The 23,436-nt window shown below is 45.9% G+C and overlaps 2 protein-coding genes across 2 annotated transcripts in view; both read left to right on the top strand.

Annotated features, from left to right (window-relative positions):
* Positions 1 to 12,194, top strand: part of LOC144180227 (uncharacterized) — a 50,076-nt gene extending 37,882 nt beyond the window's left edge. Inside the window, exons 8-11 of the mRNA XM_077708607.1 lie at positions 986 to 1,056; positions 5,558 to 5,625; positions 7,508 to 7,739; positions 12,073 to 12,194. Of these exons, the coding sequence (XP_077564733.1) occupies positions 986 to 1,056; positions 5,558 to 5,625; positions 7,508 to 7,739; positions 12,073 to 12,173 (472 nt within the window). The 3' untranslated portion in view covers positions 12,174 to 12,194. The remainder of the gene's footprint in view (positions 1 to 985; positions 1,057 to 5,557; positions 5,626 to 7,507; positions 7,740 to 12,072) is intronic.
* A 3,593-nt stretch (positions 12,195 to 15,787) lies between these two features.
* The window catches only part of LOC144180226 (serine/threonine-protein kinase haspin homolog), a 79,892-nt gene continuing 72,243 nt past the window's right edge, over positions 15,788 to 23,436 (top strand). Inside the window, exon 1 of the mRNA XM_077708606.1 lies at positions 15,788 to 15,936. Coding sequence (XP_077564732.1) covers positions 15,788 to 15,936 — 149 coding nt within the window. The remainder of the gene's footprint in view (positions 15,937 to 23,436) is intronic.

The raw sequence follows: 23,436 nt of genomic DNA, 5'->3' as shown, positions 1-23,436 counted from the left end.
ACAGAGACGGCATTTAAAATTGCCAGCTTTTCTTGAAGAGACAAATATGTTTTCATTTTCAGGCTGCAGAACTGATTACCCACGAACCCATATCACAGATAGCAGTGAGAGACGCGCGACTACACGCCGACGTGCAGACGCAGCACCTCACCGACACCGCAATCACCCGGAAGTTCGCCCGTAAGTTTGCGTGGCGGGCGAACTAAATAGGTTAATTTCTGGAGCCGATTTTTTCGGGAAAAGGGCAAAACCAATGACTTTTAGCATAGCGAATTTGTTACATCAAGGTTAACCGTCGCAACGCCTTCGTTTCATAGAGGTCGCAAACACATTGGCTTCAATGGGGGTGACAATGGGGAATTGAAAAACTTCGTTAAATCCAGGAATTACTTTCGTACAGGTTCGTTACATCCCGGTTTAACTTAGTTTCAATCGGTATAATTGGGAATCACTAAGCCCCCATGCCTTCGGTGCCTGCGCTTGTGTCGCGCGGTGGTGTAGCCCCAGGCTAGCACATCAGGATGGCTAGGTTCCGCTGTCTCACCCTTCGGAAGACGCTCCTCTCCGTTTTCTCTCACTTCCGACTCACGGCCGGCCTACAGCAGTGGCGTAGTGCGCCGCTCTAGCCCGGCCGTGGCCGACACTGCTGCTGCAATCGGGATGCCGCCCCCGCGAATTCCAGGTAACGGCTGGCAGAATCTCTGGTTTCACTCTTTGTAGAGCCACGGGTGTAAATTCAAGGAACATCGCATGGGCAATTGTTGTCGGTATCGTTTACAGCCTTACTGTGCAACCACCTACACAGCAGGGATTGGAGCCAGTTTTTTTTTTGTTCCCTCTTCCTACGCTGTCTACGGAGGGAACCAAGTCCTTTCGGCTGCTTTTTGAAAGTGGTTGCGCGGATTCTCAGGAGAGTCTGGAGATGTACTATAACGTGTTGTATGTAACAAAGCTACGAGTTAGTCTACCCTCACTTTTGTTGCAGCGTCACTTGTGTGCTCGACGACTACCCTGATGAACTCCAGATGCTAAAGAAAATTGCTGCCACGGACACAGGTTAGACATTGTGCCGTGTACTCGCGGTATATTCTTTCAAGTAAGGCATCCGTGCCTTCTAACAATAATAATCAAGGGTTCTTTTTTAAAACAACGTAAAACACGCGAATGCTGATGGTTAACGCGCAATGCACAACAACTGAGACGTAGCTTCATCGAATGCACATTACAAGTACATCTATGTTTAATGTTGCTTCCAATTATAAAACCTATATTTTTTATATTAATATTTATATTTCATTTGAATTATATTGAAATGTTTAACATTGCTTCGACACACGTGCCGTTCATTTTTTTTTCTTATTATCTTTTTTTCTATGTTTTTCTTATTATATTACGCGAGCAAACCCAAGCCTGTATAACTGCCTGCTCTTCCGCAAAACGAATCACCTGTGCCCAACCCATAGGCCTGTGAATCTGAATTCAGGTTGCCATCATCATCATCATCATCAAAGCTCGTTAATGTGCGCTTTACTCGGTGGCGTTTAGGATACATACATTGTACAATCAAGTTGGATAAATACCAGCGTACCCCTTTGGGTCTTACTGAATACACTGATACCTGATCTCCATCAGTGCTTCGTGCGCATGGCTGTGGTGGCCGTGAAGACCAGAGGAGTATTCCAGGTGCTTCCTTTGTTGTGGTACATCGGAATCGGACTGGCTATACGCTGGTCAGAAAGAGAAAAGGGAATGGCATAAACTGCGAGGTTGCGAGTATCCTTTCCGTGATTCAGTCTGTGGGGCAATTATCCTTACCACCCTACACGCCCTTTGGATCAGTCATCAAGTGAAACAAGCGCTTGTAGGAAGTTTTCGATGTGAGACATTTCAAACATTATACGCATGTTAGGTACTGAAAGCAGATAATGGCAAAAAAACAGTGCTCTAGCACTTGTTATTACGCTCCATATGTTATTACGCTCTATATTACGCTCCATACGCTCATGCGAAGATATAAAGCTGTTGATATAATCCTTTTAATAGCATGGCTAAGCTAACTCCTAAACAGATAATCAGAAATATGAAACTTCTGAAAATACTTAATGCTAAACCGCAAAGTTGCCGTAGGTGCCTGATCATGGCGCGTTTTATTGTTTCGAGGTAATTATATGCCCAAACACCGTGTAGCCCACAGCCGTTTGAAAGGCTACACGTTTTTAAGTGAAGCTCTTATTGGCTGACTGGTGTCACCACCGGTTTGCCGGCGCCGTACGCCAAAACACTCCCCCCCCCCCCCCCCCCCCCCCCCCCGCAGCTGGCGACCGCTCCCACAAGTGGCGCGCCGGATCACTCCATGCTTGCAGTTATCACAGGCGCTCTCTCCATCCTTAGAAGAAAAAGAAATGTTAGCTCGCTTCGCCCGCACCGTTTCTTGCCAGTTCAAGTCCGGCTGCGTAATGTGTAGGCCGCGCTTCAGCCGCACCCCCGGAGAGAAACCCAGGACAAAAATCATGCACCCATCCTATAACGACGACGATGGGTGAACGTGAATCGTTCTAATGATGAATTTTCTGGTTGGCTAATCCCACATTACGAGCATGTGCTATATTAGAGGTACAGGAGGGATTAAAAGGAATACGAACCACAGAGTGCGCAGCCTCCGACGCATACCGCACCATCTGGCTGCCCTGTCAGTAAAGTGCGCGCATGCGAAGTTCTGTCAGAGCGTTTGAGAGCGTGGCCTACTGTTAGGGGAAATACTGGATAAAGAAGCGACGCCGGTCATTTATTTTGAGACGTCTTTTTACACTCTGTCGCCACTGAGCATCTGTTAGTTACTAAATTTGGGAGCCAAGCGCGCAGCAGTCCGTTTGCAGCTAGCATTATTCCCTTTAACGATCATACACTGAGCAGCGTCCTCCGGCGTCGCCAGCGTCGCCACGGAACAGGTTGCTCAGTAGCGACGCAGCGTGAAAAGGCGCCTCGAAGTAAACGACCGATGTCGCTTCTCGATCAAGCATTTCCCACAAATGTAGGCAACACTCTCAAACTCTCTCGAAGAAGTGCGCGTGCGCGCCGTTTACCGATTTTTCAGCCAGATGGTGCAGCATGAGTCGGAGGCTGTGCGCTCCGTTGTTCGCATTTCTTTTTATCCCCCCTGTACGCACCAATTTTCTAGAATAAACTCTCGACTGTGCACTCGGTAGTCCTAACATTAGGTTTGGGGTGTGCGGCACGAATCGGTGCCTGCTGCTTTGTGTTCAGTGAGCAATTTTTTGAGTGGGCGCCGGCTTCTGGTTTTTAACCCTAAGATGTGACGTTAAGCTTAATGTCCTCAACTTCAAATGGGGAAGTTAGGCCAAAAGTCTTGTAGCTCACAGCCCCATGGCACGCAGAGCAACGCCATTCTTTTTGTGACAGATTCTTTGGTTGTCGTCTAAGTGTTCCAAACCGCTTCGACCATGTCGGAATTAGGAAATCGGATAGACACACGCTTCATGGCGCGAGGGACCAAGGTTCGATTCCAGCCAAAGAAAGCGTCTTTTTCTTTCAATTCACCCCCTTTCACTCGTCATCATCGTCAGAGAAAGATGGCTTTCCTGCAGGGCGTATTGGCGTACAACGGCGTCAATGAGAACAATACAGCTTCACTTTAATAACGCAAACTGAAACACAAACGCGGGTCACTTGCCGTCGGGTCTTGCTCAGAGGAAGAACAAAGGTTGGGTTGGGGTTGATCATGTGTTCGGATTTGGGTTGGGCTGTGGTTTGTCAAAAGCTACGCATTTGGCTTGACAGGGATTCCATAAAGGACGAGTTTACGGTTCTGGAGTTGGAAAAGCTGGGCGCGCACCCACGTTCTTGGAAGATGTGGGTTTGGCTAGTGTTTTTTTTTTATATTTCGGTCCGATATAAACAATGCCCTCCGACACTGACAAACAAAAATATTTAGGGATGAAACAAAATTTCGTTTTCCCGTAGGCTTAGCCACCTGGGCCTTGGGCATCATAATGATATTTTAGGCCCCAAACGCCGTACATAGTGTGTCCAGCGCTCTTTTGGATGCGCAAGCACATGCATAATAATTGTTATTTTTTCGACAATTTAATGTCGAAAATTTCGGGATTCAGTCCCTGCATGGGTACGGCCATCATGTGCGTCCCTGCTGTGCGCTGTTACGTTAATTAACGTGACCTGCCGCGGTGGCTCAGTGGCTAAGGCGTTGCACTACTGAGCACGAGGTCCGGGGTTCGATTCCCGTTGGCGGTGGAGGCCGCTTTTCTGATGGAGACGAAAAGCAAAAACGCCCATGTGTACGAGATTTCGGTGCACGTTAAAGATCCCCAGGTGTTCAAAATTAATCTAGAGCCCTCCACTACGGTGCGCCTGATTGCCTGCGTTGCGTCGGCGCGCTAAACCCTACAATCAATCAATCAAATCACATTATAATGGGACCAATTCAACATAAATATTCGATACTTGGCGTGGCTTCGCTTGCCTCCTTGTGTGGCCGTTATGAAAATGCCCGCGTTTTTTGCAGCGGATATGTATTTACAGGATGAATAATATTTCTAAATACACATAAGTCTTGAAGACATGGTCTTCTGTTTGTTTCTACACCTTCCCGCGATTTGTCTCGTATCAACAGGTACTGCAGTATTTGAGAGGCATTGGGGATAGCTACATTATATGTGTCATTTGGGGAAGCACATGATGTAACATAAAGGTACACTATATCAATCGTTAGGCGACAGAAAAGGTTAAGAAATATGCTTGGTGGGTCACCAGAAAATAACACGACAGGTCTTGTCATTACCTAATTTGGATATAACCTCACTTCAGCCCGCTGTCTATCTGCAGTTTTAATGTTAGCATTTATGGTGCTGGGAAATCTGAATGGTTCTCAAACTCTCTAAAACGATGGTTCAGAGACGAAATTATTTTCGGTTCACGCGCAACCTCAGGAGAACAGGCCATGCAACGCTTCGTGCACGAGGAGCTGCTGGTAGTTCATTTTAACAAATTTTTCCGCACACGGCGTTGTTTTTCTATTTCCTGTGAATTTTATTCAATGATATATCTCAGGTACAGAACATGTCTTCCCTGTTTTACCTCCAAAAGAAGAAAAAAATTTGTAACGCAAAATATCCACAGTTCAAACCACGGTGCGTAATTATCGCATACTTTACTCCGTGCACAGATGTTAAGAATTTATTGTAGCAACGCCATATTATTATACCTACAAAACATTTATTAAAAATAATCAATTATTTCACCTCCTTTATGGGTGCTTGCAGCTCTACCTTTACAGTAATAATTATATCGTACTTTCAGACTTAAATTTTCGTGCAACTTTACAGCTTTCCTGAAAAGCGCACTGCTATTCTATATATACTAGCACTCCAAAATAAATGCAAGGATAAAGATAGGACACAGTTGCAACATATAATCCTATCTTGAACACTCAGTCCCATGGGCTAGGATGAGTCAGCTAAATGTCGTCCACGCCGTGGCATCTTGTTACACTCACGACCAACTCTTGTTTGCTTTCTCACAGAGAACGTGAAAAGGGCGTACCTTGCATGGCACATGACCAACGCTGGTGTGCCCCTGGACAAGTTCAAGGTTTGTATCGTGCTCTAGCTTACGAAAGAAGTATCAATGAGGGATGTCAATTCTGACTGATTGCCACCGCTGAAGCTATTAACCATACCTACACAGAGATGTGGGCGTATCCACTGATAGAAGTCGTCCTCAGTTTGTACCTTCACGCGCGGAGGGTCAGTTATAAGTTCAAAATGCTTCTCAACATTGTATGGCATATGACCAACGCTGGTGTGCCCCTGGAAAAGTTCAATGTTTGTATGGTGCTCTAGCTTACGAAAGGAGCATCAATGAGAGATTTCAATTCTCACTGATTGCCACCGCTTAAGCTTAACCGTAGCTGCACAGAGATGTGGGCGTATCCATTCACAGACGTCGGCCTCAATTTGTGCCTTAAGGCACGGAGGCTCCGCTATAAATCCAAAAGGCTTCGCAATAAACAGGCAGATCTAATAGTGGCATTGATGCGATTCTCAATTTGACTAGGGAGAATTAGTGCTCAGTGTAGGAATAAAGCATTACTGTTTGCCAAACCAGAAACAAACGTTGTTAGGTCACGGGACTGAGTTTGGTAAAAATCAAAGCCAGTTTCTGAGGATTAACATTGTTAAAATGCGAAGCTTTCTTCTATGCGACACGATTAAAAATTAAAGCACAATATGCAAATTTCTCCAACCATGTTGGATTGGCGCACTCAAAAATACGCTGGCTTGATAACGTTAGGCCCAGTTCGATTCCGACCACGGGAAGAGTTCTTTTCTTCAGGCTCTGGATGTGCCTTCGCTTATCACCGACATAATTTTGTAAAACCTATTATGTAAAGTTAGCTGTCCCGCAGCGCGTTTGGTCGCAACATTGTACGCATCATTGAGGCATACAACGCTGTACCGTTTGCAGTTAAGGTGCACTGCAGGACAAGTTATTGCATTAAGCGTCGCGCATAATGTCACGGTGCTGTATCTCCTTATGTGTTTTCTGTGGTACTCAGCGGGCTACTGTCTCATGCAGTAACGACCAGGTGGACCTGGTTAACTACAAGCCACAAAATGTAATGTTACTACCAAGATCCGGTAATAAAAAAAATTTGGCATGCTAAAGCCTTCCTGCACATTATTCACAAAAGGAAATTGTATGCTACAAACACGAGTTGTTAATGTTTTCTCTAATATTTCTGTTACGACCGCTTAGTTAGATCCATCTTGTACTTTGAGTATTCTTATAATTGTGTAACGGTGGCCATTTTCCCTTTTAGGCAATCCACCTGGAAAGCACTCTTGCAGAAAATAGCCGTAATGGGTTTATTGACTTTTTCAACTGTGGCAAAATAGCTGCACACTCATACAGTTTACAGCTACGCCCAGACAGTCATACACTTTGGAGCTACATTTTCGGATTCTAGGCACTATCGCGTTTGTTTGTAGCTTATGTAATTGCTTTTTAAAACTACAAACCTCTGGAAGTACTGCTCAAAAAGAAGGAAAAGATCCAAGAGCCATGGAATTCTTCCGTGAAGCTAAATAATGCTAACAATTGTGCGATACCTATGGTAACAAAAAGTAAATTTCCTGTAAAAAGTTTTTGCCCCAGACATAAAGTATAGGACAGGGGCTCTGAGGACGCGACGGAAATGATATTTCGCCAGACTTTTGCATGTTGCACATTACGTAAAGTTTGGGAACGGCTAGAGTATAATTTTCGAATGGACTCCTCAGGACTTCCTACCTTTTTTGGCGTGGCATGGATTGCAAAGATGTGTGCGTGTGTACGATGCCTCAACTTCTATGTACTAACATAGAGAATGGTTATTTCTGGTGGAGGCTTCGCTAATAATAATCCCACTAAGGAGTGCACTAGCTGTCGCAAAGACGACTAGAATATATTCTTACCATCGTAACCCTTCCAGTTTACCGACGTGCTTCAACTGTGGAGCATCCTGCAGCAGATAGCGCTGACCCTGGCCGTAGCCGAAGAGGCCCTGCAGTTCGAGCACCGTGACCTGAGGCTTGACAGGGTGCTTGTTGGCGCGACACGCGAAAAGACGGCCAAGTTCATCATCCGCGGCCGAAACCTCGTTGTCAAAACGAGGGGTGTCGAGGCACGCATCACAGGATTCGCGTCGTCCCGACTCAATGATGGTGCGTCCGGTATTTCCATACTGTTCACAGGGTAGCTTTGACCCGAAACGCACGCCTTCCAGTTCTCAATCCAAGTGTTGGGAGCAAAGGAAAGGCGTTTGGAACTCACATGCCCAGATTTACAGCTTATGATGGCCCAACATCCCAACTTAAAATAGTAAAGTTTTATTGTTATGTATTTTATTACATGTGCTATTTTACATTCCATATCAACATTTTCCCAGTGTCGCTGCACGCTTTTCTCATGTCGGCCTTGCGCCATAAAATATTCAGTCATCATCATAACACAGGGTTTTTCTTTTTGGCTCAACGAATGGTGTATTTTTGAATCTTCTGAGGCAGAAACCACAGAAGTCTGTTTTTTCCTTAGTGATGCTTGCCGTCTAAAAACTTCATGTTCGTCATGACACTTTTTGATTGGCCGCCTGGCTGCTCCAAACTTTGAGTCATACTGAGCAGGATTGCCAAGACCGTATCCTCTTTTACCGTCGCTGTGCAGAGCGCCGTTATTGAGACATACATGGCCATTTAAACTGCATCTATACAACAATAATATGTCAATAAAGGCGTTGTAGCTTTGCGCACATTTACAAACTGTTCCATCCAACCCAGCAAGATGATCAGAGACATAAAGCATAACAGCGCAGCGCCTCAACAACTATGCCACCATTGCAGCTAACAGCGAGGAAAGAAGCAGGTTTCTTGCACCGAAAATCCACACAGATTTGTGCCATCTGTCACTGGTGTCTTAAAGCGGAGCTACTAATTTTTTTCTGTGACCTGTGCAGAAATTTTAAGAAAAACGCCCCCCATGGAACATAAGGGGAACCATATAAATTTTGACACGTAGCGCTAATGCGAGGTCAGAAAGACTACGGGCGTCTAAGGATATTCCCCTTGCTCTTCACATAGAAAAACATTGCATGCCATTCTTACGTGGTCCCAGAATGCTTGATAATCTTGAGAAATGGCACGCAGAACGTGAAGCTGCCGCAACGAACCCTGATTTTAAGCGCTACGCCCGGATGAGTAGCTAAACACCCACTCCGTGAAAAATTTGTGTTCATGATTGGATGGAGCGTTTAAGCTGAAAACTAGGTGCTAATACGTTTTTTCACAAATAGCTTATATGGCCTGGAAGTTAAAAATACAATGCAGAAATCAAGTACTGCAAAGAAATTTCGACGATCTTATTAGCCCCACGCCCACATTAGAACTCTGGCACACATCAGGTTCCAGTCTCAAGAAGAACGGAGTCTTTTTCGGTGCTTCTGGCACATCAGCAACCCATGGTTGCCAGTTCCGCGTCGAACAAAGTTTCAAAAGATAGAAAGCACCGCGAGAAATCGTACCAATTCAAGCGCCAACTGAGCCAGAAGATAATGACCACCACTTTATGTTCCCGGACGATCTTCATCCGAATTGGTATAGGGAAGCAGATCAGATCGCCTAAATTAGCTTTCCCACTGTGACGAATGGCCACGAGAGTGATTGGCCATGCGAGTGAGCCAGGCAGAACGACAATGACGATGACAAAGAAGAGGAGCCGCGCGTAAGTGATCGCGGAGGCTGGAACGGCAACGGCTGGAAGCGAAGCGGCGGAACAGGGCGCAGTCCGTGGGAACTACCCCGTGAGACGCCTGGGCCACCCCAGACGGGACCGCGCTACCCTCCGCCAAGACTCGAGAGCTCGTCTGGGCGCCGTCATCGAGGTGCTGGTGCGCCGACTGCTGACGCGCCATTCCGGCTGTTGGGCGCTGCCGTTCCTGCTGTTGGAGCGCCTAGAAACGCCTCATGATCAACTGAGAGTGAGCTGACTGGCCTATTAGGCATTGCTCTCGGACCTTGTGAACCCCGAGGTTACTTTATGTATCTTTGAACTGTAGACTGTTTGTACGTGTGACCGAAACCCATCTTCTCTGTTACATCCCGACCTCTACTATGCTCACGTCCTGTGCTTGTCCTCCGTCCTCTTTAATATATTCTTCGACGTGTTAAACAGTGTTCGTCTACTGCCTGCCTGCGTGGTCCTTGGCCCATTCATAACACCCACATTCCACTTCTACTGCTGAGTGCCATAATCCGACGGTAAACAAGCGACAAGTGACGAAATTTTATTTGTGCTTGTCGACGTGAGTGCGTCATGGTAGCTATCAGACATACTCAGCGCCCTTAAGGAAAAATTGCGTGATCCTTCACCGCCTCTGCGAAAAAACAAAAAAACACACATCGGTGTTGGAGGCTTTTCCTTTAGATGTCGGCGTGTTCCGTGCTCCTTCTGAGGGTTCCAGGCCCGCAAGAAGTGGGGATAGCAGGCAGGATTCTTTGAAGTCAATAGCGGGGACGAGGAGTGCAAGACAGACAAGGGGACAGCCACGTGGGGCTAATCCTCTTGGAGAGCGCCCTCGCTTCGCTGTAGGCCTTCACTTTTTTGTCAGCTCGTCCGGTGGCTGTCTCAACGTGTGGATCACGAATACATGGCTTGCAGATTCGTCGTCATCGTCTTCGGCGCGGCAGACCCATGGCGCGCGCAAGAAAATCAGAAAGTGGCGGTTTCCATTAACACCGTGGAAAGTGTTACTTGAATTCTCCATTACTTGCATTCTTCTCGAAATCAGGGTAGCGGAGACAGACTAAATATCCTCATCGTGTTACAACGTCCTGATGTTTACGTCACCTTCCCAAAGCTCCGTGTAAATTTTCTTTGCCATGCGCTCGCTTTTCCTCTCTCTTTATCTCTACTTCATTTACAGTCGTTACTGCCTCTTCCCATCCTCGCCGATGAACATGCACGTTACAGCTTGCCGGCAAACCTCTTTGTTTTCCTTTAATAAAGAGCCATCTCTCTTTGTTCCTCTCTCTCTCGCTTAATTTCTGCAGCTTTTCAGCGATATCCTAAATAGACAGGTGTAGAAGAGCTCCAAATGTCTGCTTAAGTACATTACGCAAGACCATCGACTAGTGTGGTCTAGGAGCAAAGACTTGAAAGAGTTAAAAAGCCCATTATGTCTTTAGAATTTGTTGTTTTGAAAAGAGCCACAGTTTTAAACTTTATTTAGGTGTGGCCATTCGCATTTACTCGCGAAGTTTTCTGATAGAAGAAGAAGATGAGCAAAGTACTTTATTTATTCGAAAAACACCACAAAAACATGTTGATGAGGAACCTGGACACATAGCCTGTACGGCTAGTATTGGATCCACTACAGAAATATTTTCAAAAACGCAATCCTGGGCAAAAATGGTTGATTGTCGCACACAAGTAAACATAATTGGCAGGAAGTTACACTGTTTATTAAGTTTTCACAGTAGTGATTCTTACATTCAAATTAACGGTTCTGGTTTATTGTACTTGAATTTTGAAGGACTGTTTTATAGCCCGCAACATATTTGGTATTGTTTTGATGAAGTTTGATGTGTTATTCCATATTTTTGCTTCAATAAAGTATAAGAGGCGCTGACCATAAACATTATGTACTATTGGCAGGTTAAGATTTTTGTGATCAGCGTGCCTTGTATCTCGCTTGGCTGTAATTAGCGTTGACGAGTAGTACGGGTTTTTTATGGTGAGTATTTTGTGGATAATTACAGCAGTATTACAGTCCCTAACTCTATCAAACGGCAATCTGTTAAATTCGGTGAAGAGCATAGCTGATGGCTGATTCCTCGCCGCTCCGGCCAATATTCAAATGGCTCTTTTTTTGGATTGCACAGAGTACCTGTACGTGACGCGTACGTGAACCCCGATGACCTAATGCAATAGGTCATGTGGCTGTGAAGCACGGCAAAGTAAATTAGGCGTAAAACATGCGGAGAAAAAATGTTCGCCTACGTTTGGCAGTGCGAAACAGCCAAATAATAATTTCTTTGTTAGTTGTTCTATATGAGGGGTCCAGTGCAAAAACTAATCTAAATTTATACCTAAGTATTTATGAATGGTAACCCATTCTATTGTGCTTTCTCTGAGGTTCAAGCTGCATAGGCTGGGCTGTACTTTTCGGTTCGACGCGAGAAGTACAGCCGGGTGCTTTAAGATGGTGTAGTGACCTCATCCTGCAGCCTGCCTATTTTAGTCGAAACCAATTTGCAGGCGAAGTGGTATAAAAATTACATGACTAGATCTTGTTTTATGCCACCAGTCGTTTATAATTTATTAAAACGCGATCAGTTATCTTATTGGTGTCCAACTATAATGAAAGGTAAACTACACGCATAGCACGGTTTTATAGAAAACATTTTGCTTACATCAGCACGCACGTATTTTAAACAATAAAGCATGCTTCTATGTACTCGCTCACTTTGCTTATACTTCACCGTGCTTTTTTGTTGTTTTCAGGGGACACCCCTATCTTCACTGAGCTTGACGACCTGTTTGAGCGCCCTACTAACCATGAGGTTCAGTTTGTGTATAAGCACATGACAAGTATTATAAGGTAGGCATACATCTGTTAAATATTTAGAAAGGGGAGGTACCAAACAGCTAGGTCGACCTAGAGCAACTAAAATATATTGTGGCGCTTCTTTTCCAAATAGTCGGGAGTAACTAAATATGTCACGTAAACAATACCCGTCAGAAAATTGCAGTTCCCAATGATACATCCTCTCTGACGTCTAAAAAACACGAATTAGGTTGCCCTTGTAGCCTGAGTCCACGCTATCAGTGAGTACTTTCATTTTGAAATCGCGGGGTTGAAATGGGAGACATTATGGTGTGTGTTCAAATCAGATTTAAACGGCTTAAATAACAGAAATAATGATGATAAACGGACTGCTTAAAATATGAAGAGGCAGGGACATTTATTTGCAAGATACTTCGGAGAAAAACTGAGAACATTTATGGAGGTGATTGCTTCTTTGTTATTTCCTTCTCCCCGCACAGCTTTCAGAGTTGCAAAGGAGTGTTCGGACATGATGTGCAAATGTTTAGGCAGAATCAATAAATTCGATAGCTGTGGGCGGGTATTCTGCACAAATGACGTGGAAATGTCACACCAAAACAAAAATAAACAAATTAAGATATTTTTTTATTTGACCGAAGAACGATACTGACATGGAAAAACCAAGGAGAACCTGTTTCACTGATGCGGTGCGAAGGACGAATAGGCATGGATAACGGAGAGCCGGCGAAGGCAGTGACGGTAAATGTGCCGGGCTACGACGAAGAGGTAGAAGACCCAGCGCTGGTCAGACGTTCGCCACATGGCAATCTTTTTGTGCGGGTAGGTTGATTCGCGAGAGTTCGTTGCTATAAATAAGTCATATATAAATACCAAACAATTACCAAGCAGCAGACCTTAAAAGGGACAAAACAAACTTCTTACCTTTTTTTGCGCAGGCTTTTGGCAGTATTCATGACACAACGACTCTATTTATCTAGCATCACGGCACAGGCGGACTTGTAACGAATGTTTGCTTTCGCTGACGGCTGTTGGGAACACAAAGTATTCATACTTTAGCCATTCATACCATCCAATACCAGAACTGGCCTCCTAGTTACACCTTGTATTATGTTTAGCATAAGTCAGGATACCCCTAAAGAACGCAGGTAGATCAAACATTATACAAGACCAATTGTGAGCGCTTCTTCGCACATTTTTCGCGCCGAAGTTCTCACTATACGTCCGGAATCCACCATAAAATGTTTTGCGATTTACCTCTCCTGGTGATCCTGATAATCTCAAATGTATCCGTTCTGCCCATGAGCTGCTTCAATCGTAAAATTTTACCAGCCGGGCTGTTTAAACTTGCGCTTGCTCCGTTGCCGTTCGCAATAAAAAATACCAAGAAAAAAGTCCTCCGGTGCGAGGCGCTCGGCGCTACCTTCGCCCATCCGCGTAGGCGGAGCCAAACCTCGCCTAGCCAGGACAACATCGGGCGTGCCGGCACCACTAGACCTGCGACAACACTCTGCCAACCGTTCCTAGCGTACTCTCTCGCGTGCTCTTCCCTTCGCCAGTTCACGTGCGTTCGCGCTGAAGTGGGACACACAGGACAGCACGCGCTACAGACGCCGACTTCGCGAAGCCATTTGCCCCCGGTCCTATCGCGTGCTAACGCGGTTCACTTTGGGAGAGATCTGAAAGCCTGCGGACAAAACGATAAAATGATCCAGGCCTGCCAGTCGTGAAGAACTTTCAAGGGCAAGTTAGGAAACCCATGTGATGTGCAACAGCCGCGTCTCCGAGAAAGGGAGAGTGGCCGAAAGCTCTGGTGTTTCGCCATCCTTGCCCCACTAGTACAAGCTGCGCCACCTTTTTAGGGCTGAGCCCTTTGGTTGCCGTCTTTGGTTGAGCCTGTAGGTAGTCGGGGTAACCGAGGGAACGATGGTCTGGACCGACGAGTAAAAGAAAAAGCGAACGACGAAAGAAAGCAAAGCAGGAGAGCGTCGCAAAATTGAGAGGGGAGGGCGGTTCGCCGTGGCCGCGCGAGCCAGCGCTCTCCAAAAGTATGCGGTGGTGAGGAGGGGGAGTGGGCTGTGCCCGCACGAGGCGCTCGACGGCGCAACGTTCGGGTGAAAACGTGAGGGGGGCGTGCCCGTACTATAATGTGCGTTCGCTTCCTAAGACGCAGTTCGCGGTGCCTTCATGGAACGCACTTCGCGCCGCCACCGCAGAGGCTCACCGTAGCTGCCGACGAGAGAACCCACGAGAGAGTGCTGCCTCAGTGCACTGCTGCTGCGCCCAAATATCGCAATAGGGAGTATCACATTCGCTAGTTCCTGTTTTATAAAAGATGCAAGTAAGTTTAGTAAACTTTTGGGGGGCACTGTGGTCGTGAGGCTATGTTGTGGGCGGACAAAAAATGACTGCCATTAGAGAATATAAGACGGTTTCCAGATAGATTTGGCGTAGCACAGAAAAGGAACTTTTTGCGAGGCCATGTTGTGGCCGCGCAAAAATGAATCTCGTTGTAGGATATTGGAAGGGCCGAAGATGGAACGGCGTAATGGAGAATTTGGCATGTAACGCTTGTGAGAGGCACAGGTCTGTAATGAAATGAGAACAGCTTGGTGCGTCATTAGTAGAGTATGACAGCCGCCAAGTTATTTAAACTGACAAGCAGTGTACGCGTATTAGGTTTCGATTGAAAGGCTATTATATTATGATGTAAGAGTTATACTAGCACACGTCGAAAGCTTAACGTGACTGTTGCAAGCACGTGTGACGGATCACTTCAATACTTTATTAAGTTTTTCGCTACATTGGGTTTTCTATCGGTCGGAATAATCGAAGGATTATTTAAATAATGGAATCCTGACTTCAACACGCGCACGGTTCTCAATATTATTTACAAAGAGGTTAAAAGCGGTGACCAAATGGTGAGAAGGTAAGCGAAACTAAGGAACACTAGACCCGAAATTGACAATCTACAGTGATTGTTAGAGAAGGTAACAAGAAACCGCAATAAAACTTGAGCTCCTGAAGCTTTTAATTTATTCCTAAATAAATATTCTACAGAGCAGCATGCTATTATGTCTGCGGTATTATTTGAAACATTTCAGAAATGTAGAGCTCTTGAGAGGCTGGTTTCAAATCTGAATGAAATGTATAGCAAAACGAAACTGCGCCTATGAGGTCTCAGTAGCCGCCGAAGTTAAGGAAACATTGGTGCAATACTTGTGTAGATATGAAAGAGTAAAACACGTAATTAAATCCCAAGAACAAACTCCATTTCTACTGGTTGCATCAAGTTACAAAATGCTGTGTGGGATGGCCCAGACAATAAATTTAGAAGGGTGCTTTTCACACATTGAGTAAAATTCCACAGAAATACAAAAAACGCCGGAAATAAAAAGGAGGGTGGCTTATTAGGCCTCCCTTATTCTTTAAAATCACAGAATGAAGCTTCACAGCCAGAACTCAAAGAAACATATTACGGTGCTTGATTTATGTTAAGTGATATAAACTTACCTTGGTTCGAACGATTGTTTAATTTCTCAGCGCCTTCTCTGGTTGTAATCAATTGTACTCTCCAATGCGTTTAACAGAAACGACTGGCCCCACTTCCACCCCCTGACAAACTTGCTATTCCTGCTTTACGTCACGAAGGAGATGTATCAGCGGCACAAGCCGCAGTTCCGTGATTTAAAGGACCGCCATCAGGCGCTGGTCTGGTCGGAGATCGCCTACCTGAGGAACACCCTGCTGGACCACCGGTCTGTTGGCCACTTCATCGAAGTCAATTTCAAGTCGGACGAAGTGTAGGAACATATTATCTCACCAAAAAATTGTAGAAAATAACACAGTGCAGGCTATGATGATAAACGATAAAAACAAAACACAATATATACATAAATATTGACTGACTATGGGTAATAGGGCCTGGTATGATATAAAAATTCACTCTGGGTGTTTCTAGTTTTTTTTATTTGCTGAATACGGACTTTATAAGGTTGTTTGGCGTAAAGTTTGTCTTACTGCGAGCACAGTCAGCAAAAGATAGTGCGTTAGGTATTTCGTGGACCACTTAACGGCTTGAGCTACGTGGTGATAGCGCTGAACTCGAGGAGTTTAGCTGGACAATTGGGGTGTTTCTACAACTGCCTAACAAAGCCAGCATGCGCTGCCAATTGGCTGTTTAGATACTGAGAGGGGATTTTGTGGCCAAACAATGTTACTTATTGCCTTCGCAGGATTAAACGTCATGCAAGAAGATTTGATCGAACAAGCCATCATCTTGCTATTGCCTTACAAGAAGTGAGGTACACTGTGGTTTTTACTGAATAAACAAGACATCTATATTGAGACATATGTACTATACGGGGCGACATATGTACTATACGGGGAATTGACAAAATGTAACCCTGTCCCCTAAAATATAATCTTTCAATAACAGGCTTGCTAAAACCACCAGTACAAAAAAGTCAGCTGCGGGCTCATTTTTGAATAAGTTGTGTCTTGCAGTGGTATGGCAGCTTATAGTCATCATGGTGCCAGCGACAGATGACAGTTTGAAGAGCTCATTTTGAGGCAAACGGTTACGCTATAAAACAGTCTCTGAAAAAGTGAATTAAAACTTAGTGTTATTGTACAGCGCATGCCCTAAACAAGTGTTATGTTTTCATGAAACGGGTTTTCTGAATCCATAATTTGGCTCACCTCAACGTTCGTGCAGTGAAGTCTCCTAATACACATGGGCCTGAGAACGAATGATATCAGCAAGTATCGGTGTCTTAGTTCACCTCCATTTAGGGAGCTTCTACCCGACGAGTTCGAAGGGGAAAAAATGACCTAGAGCATGACTACGAGGACGCTATTGCCAAAGCACGTGCTGAGCGACATGCAGCGCTTCGACTTCGTCTATCCGAAGAGGATTACTCCATCCCATCCGGTTATAACCGGTGGGCAACGGCCATACTTCGACGTATTCGGACGAACACTGCCGTAACGCCGCACACCATGCACGCTTTCGTCTAAACCTCGGCGGCGGTACCTGCAAACAGTGCGGATCACCTCAAAGTCGCTGATTTTATACCATCTGCTATGGAGCTGCCCTGCCTTGAAGGACCAGAGAACCCACGCACATGCTCTCATTCCTCTTCAAGTCAGGCCACAAACGCTGTGGGAGTGGACCCATCCCGAAGGGTCCACAGAACACAGGAAAATTTTCCTAGACTCTCTTCTCGTATAGGTTCGAGAAGCCGCAATACAGGACCACATTTACTCGGGGCACTCACTGACCCACAGATTCCCCAACTCCCTTCCCACATCTCCCTCTCCGGCGGTGACATAGGTCAAGACACGGAGTGTAAATAAGATTAAGAAATGGCAGCATCTCCACTCCGTGGATGATAGCGAGGGTGTGGAGTACGGGCACTAAAAATGACATCCAACTTGCGCCCCGAGTGACATCCGATTTGCGCCCCGACAGACATTCAATTTGAGCCGTGAGTTGACCTTTATTATTCCCTAAATAAAATTGCAGCTCACGGCTCAAAACGAATTTCGCTTGATTTTCGCTTGATGGTGGCGTGCGCACGGATGGACGCGGACGGAGATTGGGAGGTCCTAAGGTAATCCGCACCGTTACAGGCGAGGGAGTAAGCCGTTTGACTCTCGGGTTCTGAGTCACGGTTGTAGCCCAATGGCACAACGGGTGAAGACGTGCTAAGGAGGGTGAAAGAAATGCCAGTAATACCATCAGTTAAGTCGTTCTTTTTTAAGCTACACACGAACACACCAGCAGTAAAAACGTGGCTGCATAATAAAGGTCTGTTTGTACTATGGGACACTGATTGTCGTCTTTGCAAAACACCATGAAATTTTAGAGCATGTGTTTATTAATTGTTGGGACGCTCTGTTTCACTGGGATGATCTGAAAAGAACCCTCAAAAAAGAACTGCCGATCAGCTCACACGGTATGCGCTACTTGCCCGTTGTAAATGATGGAGGAATTCCGTACGACATGATAATGTTGTTGAGCCTGCACGCGTTGTGGAAAACTAGAAAATCTGTCGACAGTGCAGATTCGCATGCCCGCTCGGTAATGGAAAATTTCATTGAAAGTGTTTTCTACATACGCGATGTGTATCAAGCCCAGCATGACCCGCCGGAGTGGACAAGCGTGCTTGATATTCTGGCATGTTTAAAGAAATTCTAGGCACAGTACACAACAAATGAGTTGGTGAGGCGTCGTGTGTGTGTTTTGTTTTGTATAGTTAACAGGCAATAAAGGAAGAAACGGTTGTAGCCCAATGGGTACGACGACTGACACTAACTCTGTCTGGTCTACCAGACGCAGGCTCGAATCCTGCCGATGCCTGTGTGATTTTTTTGTGGTTGTAAATGCTATGCGCACGAACGCGGACCGACATTGTGTGGTAGTAAGGTACTCCGCACCTAATGAATACATATTACAACCGGAATGTTCTGGCTGAGGGCACAGACACTAAAGACGTCTTACACAGTAATACTCTAAGCAAAAGTCATTGTTAGTACTGTGGTGGTGCAAGGACGATAGCGCCACTTGTATTAAAGCGGCAACGCAGATATTGAGCGTTTCACAATAATTCCCGGCCACGAAATGGTGGTGATCAACTTAGGACCTTGGGTTTTGTAGAGTTCTCAAAGGGTGTGAAATTGGTGTTGGAAGTGCGGGGCGTGGAGGATAAAAAGTTGATGAACATGCTGACTTCGATATGGTTCTCTTGTTATACCTTGTAGCAAACCTAGTGCCAAAAAGTTTCATTTTTAACCAGCTTACCGCCTCCACATATCCTTTTCGTCGACTGGTTATGAAAGCGAAGGGACCAGCTACCCTCCTTTGCAACGAACAACGTACTTGTCGTCGGTGTTTACTTCTGAGTACTGAGTTGCGCTACTGGACATAATGGTGGTTGGGCCACACTCGGAAATTAAACATCGAAACCTCTTTCCGCACGCATCCTTTGTCGCAGAAACAATTTTAGGACACCTAAGAAGTACTCAATATAGTGAACGCTGAAGAGTTAGAGTTAAATTGTGGAGCGAATACGTCGCTATTGGGTTCGTCGCCATGCTTCACAGCGGCTGTTGATGCAGATGGTACAGAGCCCGTCACTGCATACACCAGATCAAAGAAATCTGTAGAACAAGGGCGTGGAAAGCACAGCGTTCATTTTATGCCCGCTAACGGCGTGGTTTCTATTGCTGCACGTGTCCATGGGTGCGCATATGCATTATCTCCTTAATTTTTTCTTGGTGTTGTTTTCTTGTTTCTGCTACTATCGCAGCCTTGTATTTATAGGACAGCCTGGCAAACAGCCTAGGAAGCGGTTTAATTAGGCGTCTAAGGCAACAAGAATTGGAATAGCACGGGAACACCACCGCGAAAAAAAAACATCGTACCAGACATACTAACGAACTCAAGCCGCAGTTTGGGAAAGGGCAAATCTAATATTGTAGAAGCATTACGTAATCTAAAAAAACATCTTCAGAGGAAGTAAACTGTGCGAAATGTTAAAATGAAAGAACAAGTTAGTTTTCCACAACATAATTACGCAAAGATGTGGCGCAGGCATCATTTTTCAGTTTATAAAGGAAGTTAGCCTGCATGGTTGTCGATTTTCTTCCCCCACTCGCAATTGGCGAGAGGTTTTGTCACTTCCATGTACACCTAGATAATGAGAGGAAGTAGCGCTACACTAGCATTTTTGTTCCATAATTGTGAGGTGAATTACATTTGCACTAATTTACGTGCACCGTAAATTGTTTTTTCAAAATGTATTATGGTTGGCTCCCCGGAATGAAGCCAAAATGTTCTAAAAAACACTTCACTTAGCTATTTATGTGCGCATCATTTTTTTCGTTTCCTTTTCTTTCTCGTGGCTGCTAGCGGGGGAAGCGTAAGCGTAACTTTTCCCGTTAAGGCACAGAGAAGAAAGAGGGAAGCAGTTCCATTGAGAATGTGGGACCGCAGGAGAGGAGGAGTAGAAGGAGGCGCAAGCCGAGTACCTAGGTCTCCGTCGTCAAAAGATCCTGGCTGTAGCGTGTTTAGAGAAAAGAGGCTTGTTTCGTGCTTGTCATGCTACAGTATTGCTACTTCTTGCCTGAAATGGGTATGAAGGAAAACAACCTGGTTAAATTTCAAAGGAGCTAGCTTTTGGCAGATCCCTCAGCTGTATTCCTGCCACTAAATGCGTTTTTGTTCGAAAGACCAAAAATAGCACAAACATTCGAAGTTCGCGCCCCAAGGCGCCAGCAGGAATGCGAATGACGCAGCAGTGATAGAATCAAAAAATAAAGTTCAAATATATTTCTCAGTGTTCTAACTGCACGTTATTATTCATCTGATACAATGAAACTACAGTAGTGGCTACACATACTGCTAATGCCACTTTGCATTCGTCGAAGGGGTGTCTTCCTAATACGAATAACGAAAGTGCAAAGAGGTAACCGTAGGATTTGATTTTGTTGCAATTTGGGCGTGCCGCGGCGCGCAGTACAGTGATCTACACCCCTAAGGTTGACCTTTGTCTATAAATAACACGCTTAACGCCTAGCAAAACACAATAAAAGTACCCTATTAAGATCGTTACAATGTTACAAATGACAAAAAAAAACCCATGCAAAAAGGGTGTTTTCTTGGACTTTACTAGGGTGTAAGCTTGTTATAGACAAAAATTAGTGTGAGGTTTTTTTAAAGAAACATCAACAAAATTGTTAGTTACAGGCAATGAAAATTACCCTTAAAGGTGTGGAACGTTTTGCAGTGAGCAGCAATCACGCACTCATGTTACCAGGCGATGTCATTGTTAGTGGCCACGAAACGCACAAACAAGATTTCCGGATGGAATAAAGACCTTGCTAGAGTGTGGTTATGGAGTCGCCTCTGCTTCATCTGTTCTCATAATTATATCCAGTATTGATTTTGTTCGCGAAAGAATTACATGCTTGTTATCCCTACCAAGAAATCTTTTCTTGAACAAAACTTGTGCATGACTTTATTGCGCTTTGGAGCATCAAGAGGCGAGCGCGCCATAAAGTGGTTGGGGCGCTACAAGATTGAGTGGCAGATACTTTAATACTCTATTTCAACCAACGAGAGACTCAGGATTACTGATGTAGGAAGTCTAGCGGGCCTGGCTAGCGGCCCTGCGTTGAAGCCATGGGTACTTTTGCAGATGCTCACGCTTGTTAAATTTAACAAATAAGCAGGTCGCGCAAAGTCCAGCGTGAAGAGTAATTGTGTTTTGGGAGGAGGTAAGCTTTCCTACCCGGTAAAGGAACTATGGAATGGACAACGGTATGGGCGTAACAAACGTGGTCATCAGCGTCCGTAACACCACCAATGAGTGGTTCTATTAGCGGAGTATTCTTGGTCTCACTAGTATCCCACGTTATACCATGGAAGGTAACTGATGATGATGTAGTTTATGATGATTATGATAATGATGATGTTAAATGAGAAAAAGAACGTTCTGTGGTCGGAATCGAAGCTGGGTACCTAGCGTTATGAAGCCGACGCTTTATAGCATCGCTTGTATCCGATCGCGCCGTCATTGTATTCTGGTCGCTCAGCATTTGCTTTGGGTTTCGCTTTAGAGTTTGGATGAGCTGAAGTGAACTTGTACGCGTAAAGTTTATAAAAAGAGCAGATAGTACTTGAAGGCAATAAAGTTGAGTTTATTTAATACCCATTGCCTCTTCATTCAAGCTGCGCCGTTCAAATTCAAACTACACCTTCATTCAAACTACACCTTTATCGCTTTCTCTTCAAAGAAATTTCAGATCCCACCGCCTAACAATGAAGATAGTTTAACTAAGACTCTGTGAGCTTGGTAATGAGCGCCTAGAGGCTAGAAGTGCGTTGGTCTTGCGCATCGAGGCGCGTTTGCTGGATCTCGACTAGCGATGTAAGGGCAACTACGCGTGACGTAAGCTCGGTAAGTCGTTGCTCGAGCTGGTCGATCTTACAAGAAGTGGGAGAACTTTGGGAGGTGAGTCTGGGTGGAATCGGCGGCCCTACCTGAATTCCAACATGCGGTGGCGTGAGCAGGTCTGGATTCACTGGCACAGTCTTCGTTTGTGCACTGAGTGCGGGTTGAGATGCAGGAGTTAATGATGAAGGGGGTAGATTAGGTCGCTGGCCTCCCCAGGTGGCAGTCGGCGGCAGAGGCATATTCGAAGTGGGTGGCTTGGACGATGCAGGAGGTGGTAGCTTCACTGGTGGTGGCGTGGTGTGAAGGCCCTTCTGTTGCTGTCTTAGCCGTAGGAGCTGCTTCTTTGCCTCTTTGGAACAGGCCTCATCCCGGGTCTTGTGGATATTGCATACTTCAGCGAAGGGTGCGTGGTGGCCTTCACAATGGAGACACCAGGGTGTGCAGGGATGCGGTTCGTTGGGCTGGGTAATGACGGTGGAGCAAATGGGGCACCGCTGCTGATTGCCGGGACACGCCAGCGTGCGGTGCCCATATTGCAGACAGGTTGTACAATGGTGGGCACGTGGCTTGTGTGGGCGGCACCGAAATTCGATTCGTTGGTAGTACACGTAAAAAGGGACGTGTGTGCCAGAGAACGTGAGAATGGCCGAGTTCGTACTACCCATGCGGCGGGCAGAGAGGATGTCAGACTGGTAGCAGTCCAAATCACGTATAATGTCGTCAGGCGTTGCATCGGGGGTGATTCCGTGTATTACTCCGCGGCACGAGTTCGTGGGGGCCATTAGGTAAGGGGCTACTTGATGGGTGCATCCGGCCAGCGTAACACTTTGGACGCGGAGGAGGCGGTTGACGACTTCGACGTGGTGCGTTTTAACAACTGCGAGGCGGTCGCGATGGCGTAAGTGAAGCGAAATATCGGCACCAGTATGCGCCAGTAGCTTCGCCGCTCGGATGAGGGCTGGAAGAATACCAAGCCGCTCCGCGGAAGCGCCGGATTGTATGGGTGGTAGATGTAGTCTGACGGCATGTAGGTCGAAGCTTGGGCGGGCGGTGAGTCTGGGCTTGCGGGGTTTTCCGGGGGTTATCCAGTCTCTTTCTTGGTCATCTGGCTCTACAGGGGAGTCCTGTTCGTGAATAGAGGTGGTAGCAGACCCTAGTGTGCGGAGTTGAAGCGAGTGTGGTTCGGGACGCTGCATGGTAGTGCCTGGCGAAATGGTCTGCGTCTGCAGTACCGGCGGCGCAGACGCTCCCGAAGAATGCATGGCCAGGTCGGTAGTCATGGCAACGGCGCCCGGTGATGTCATGCCACGTGCAGGTGGCTCGAGCAAACCCAGCGCCGGC

This window comes from Haemaphysalis longicornis, unplaced genomic scaffold (assembly GCF_048455015.1).
Source record: "Haemaphysalis longicornis isolate Haplotype H1 unplaced genomic scaffold, Haemaphysalis longicornis Haplotype H1 scaffold_4, whole genome shotgun sequence".
Taxonomy (NCBI): Eukaryota; Metazoa; Arthropoda; class Arachnida; order Ixodida; family Ixodidae; genus Haemaphysalis; species Haemaphysalis longicornis.
The sequence above is the reverse complement of the archived record's forward strand: the minus strand, read 5'-3'. Positions and strand labels throughout refer to the sequence as shown.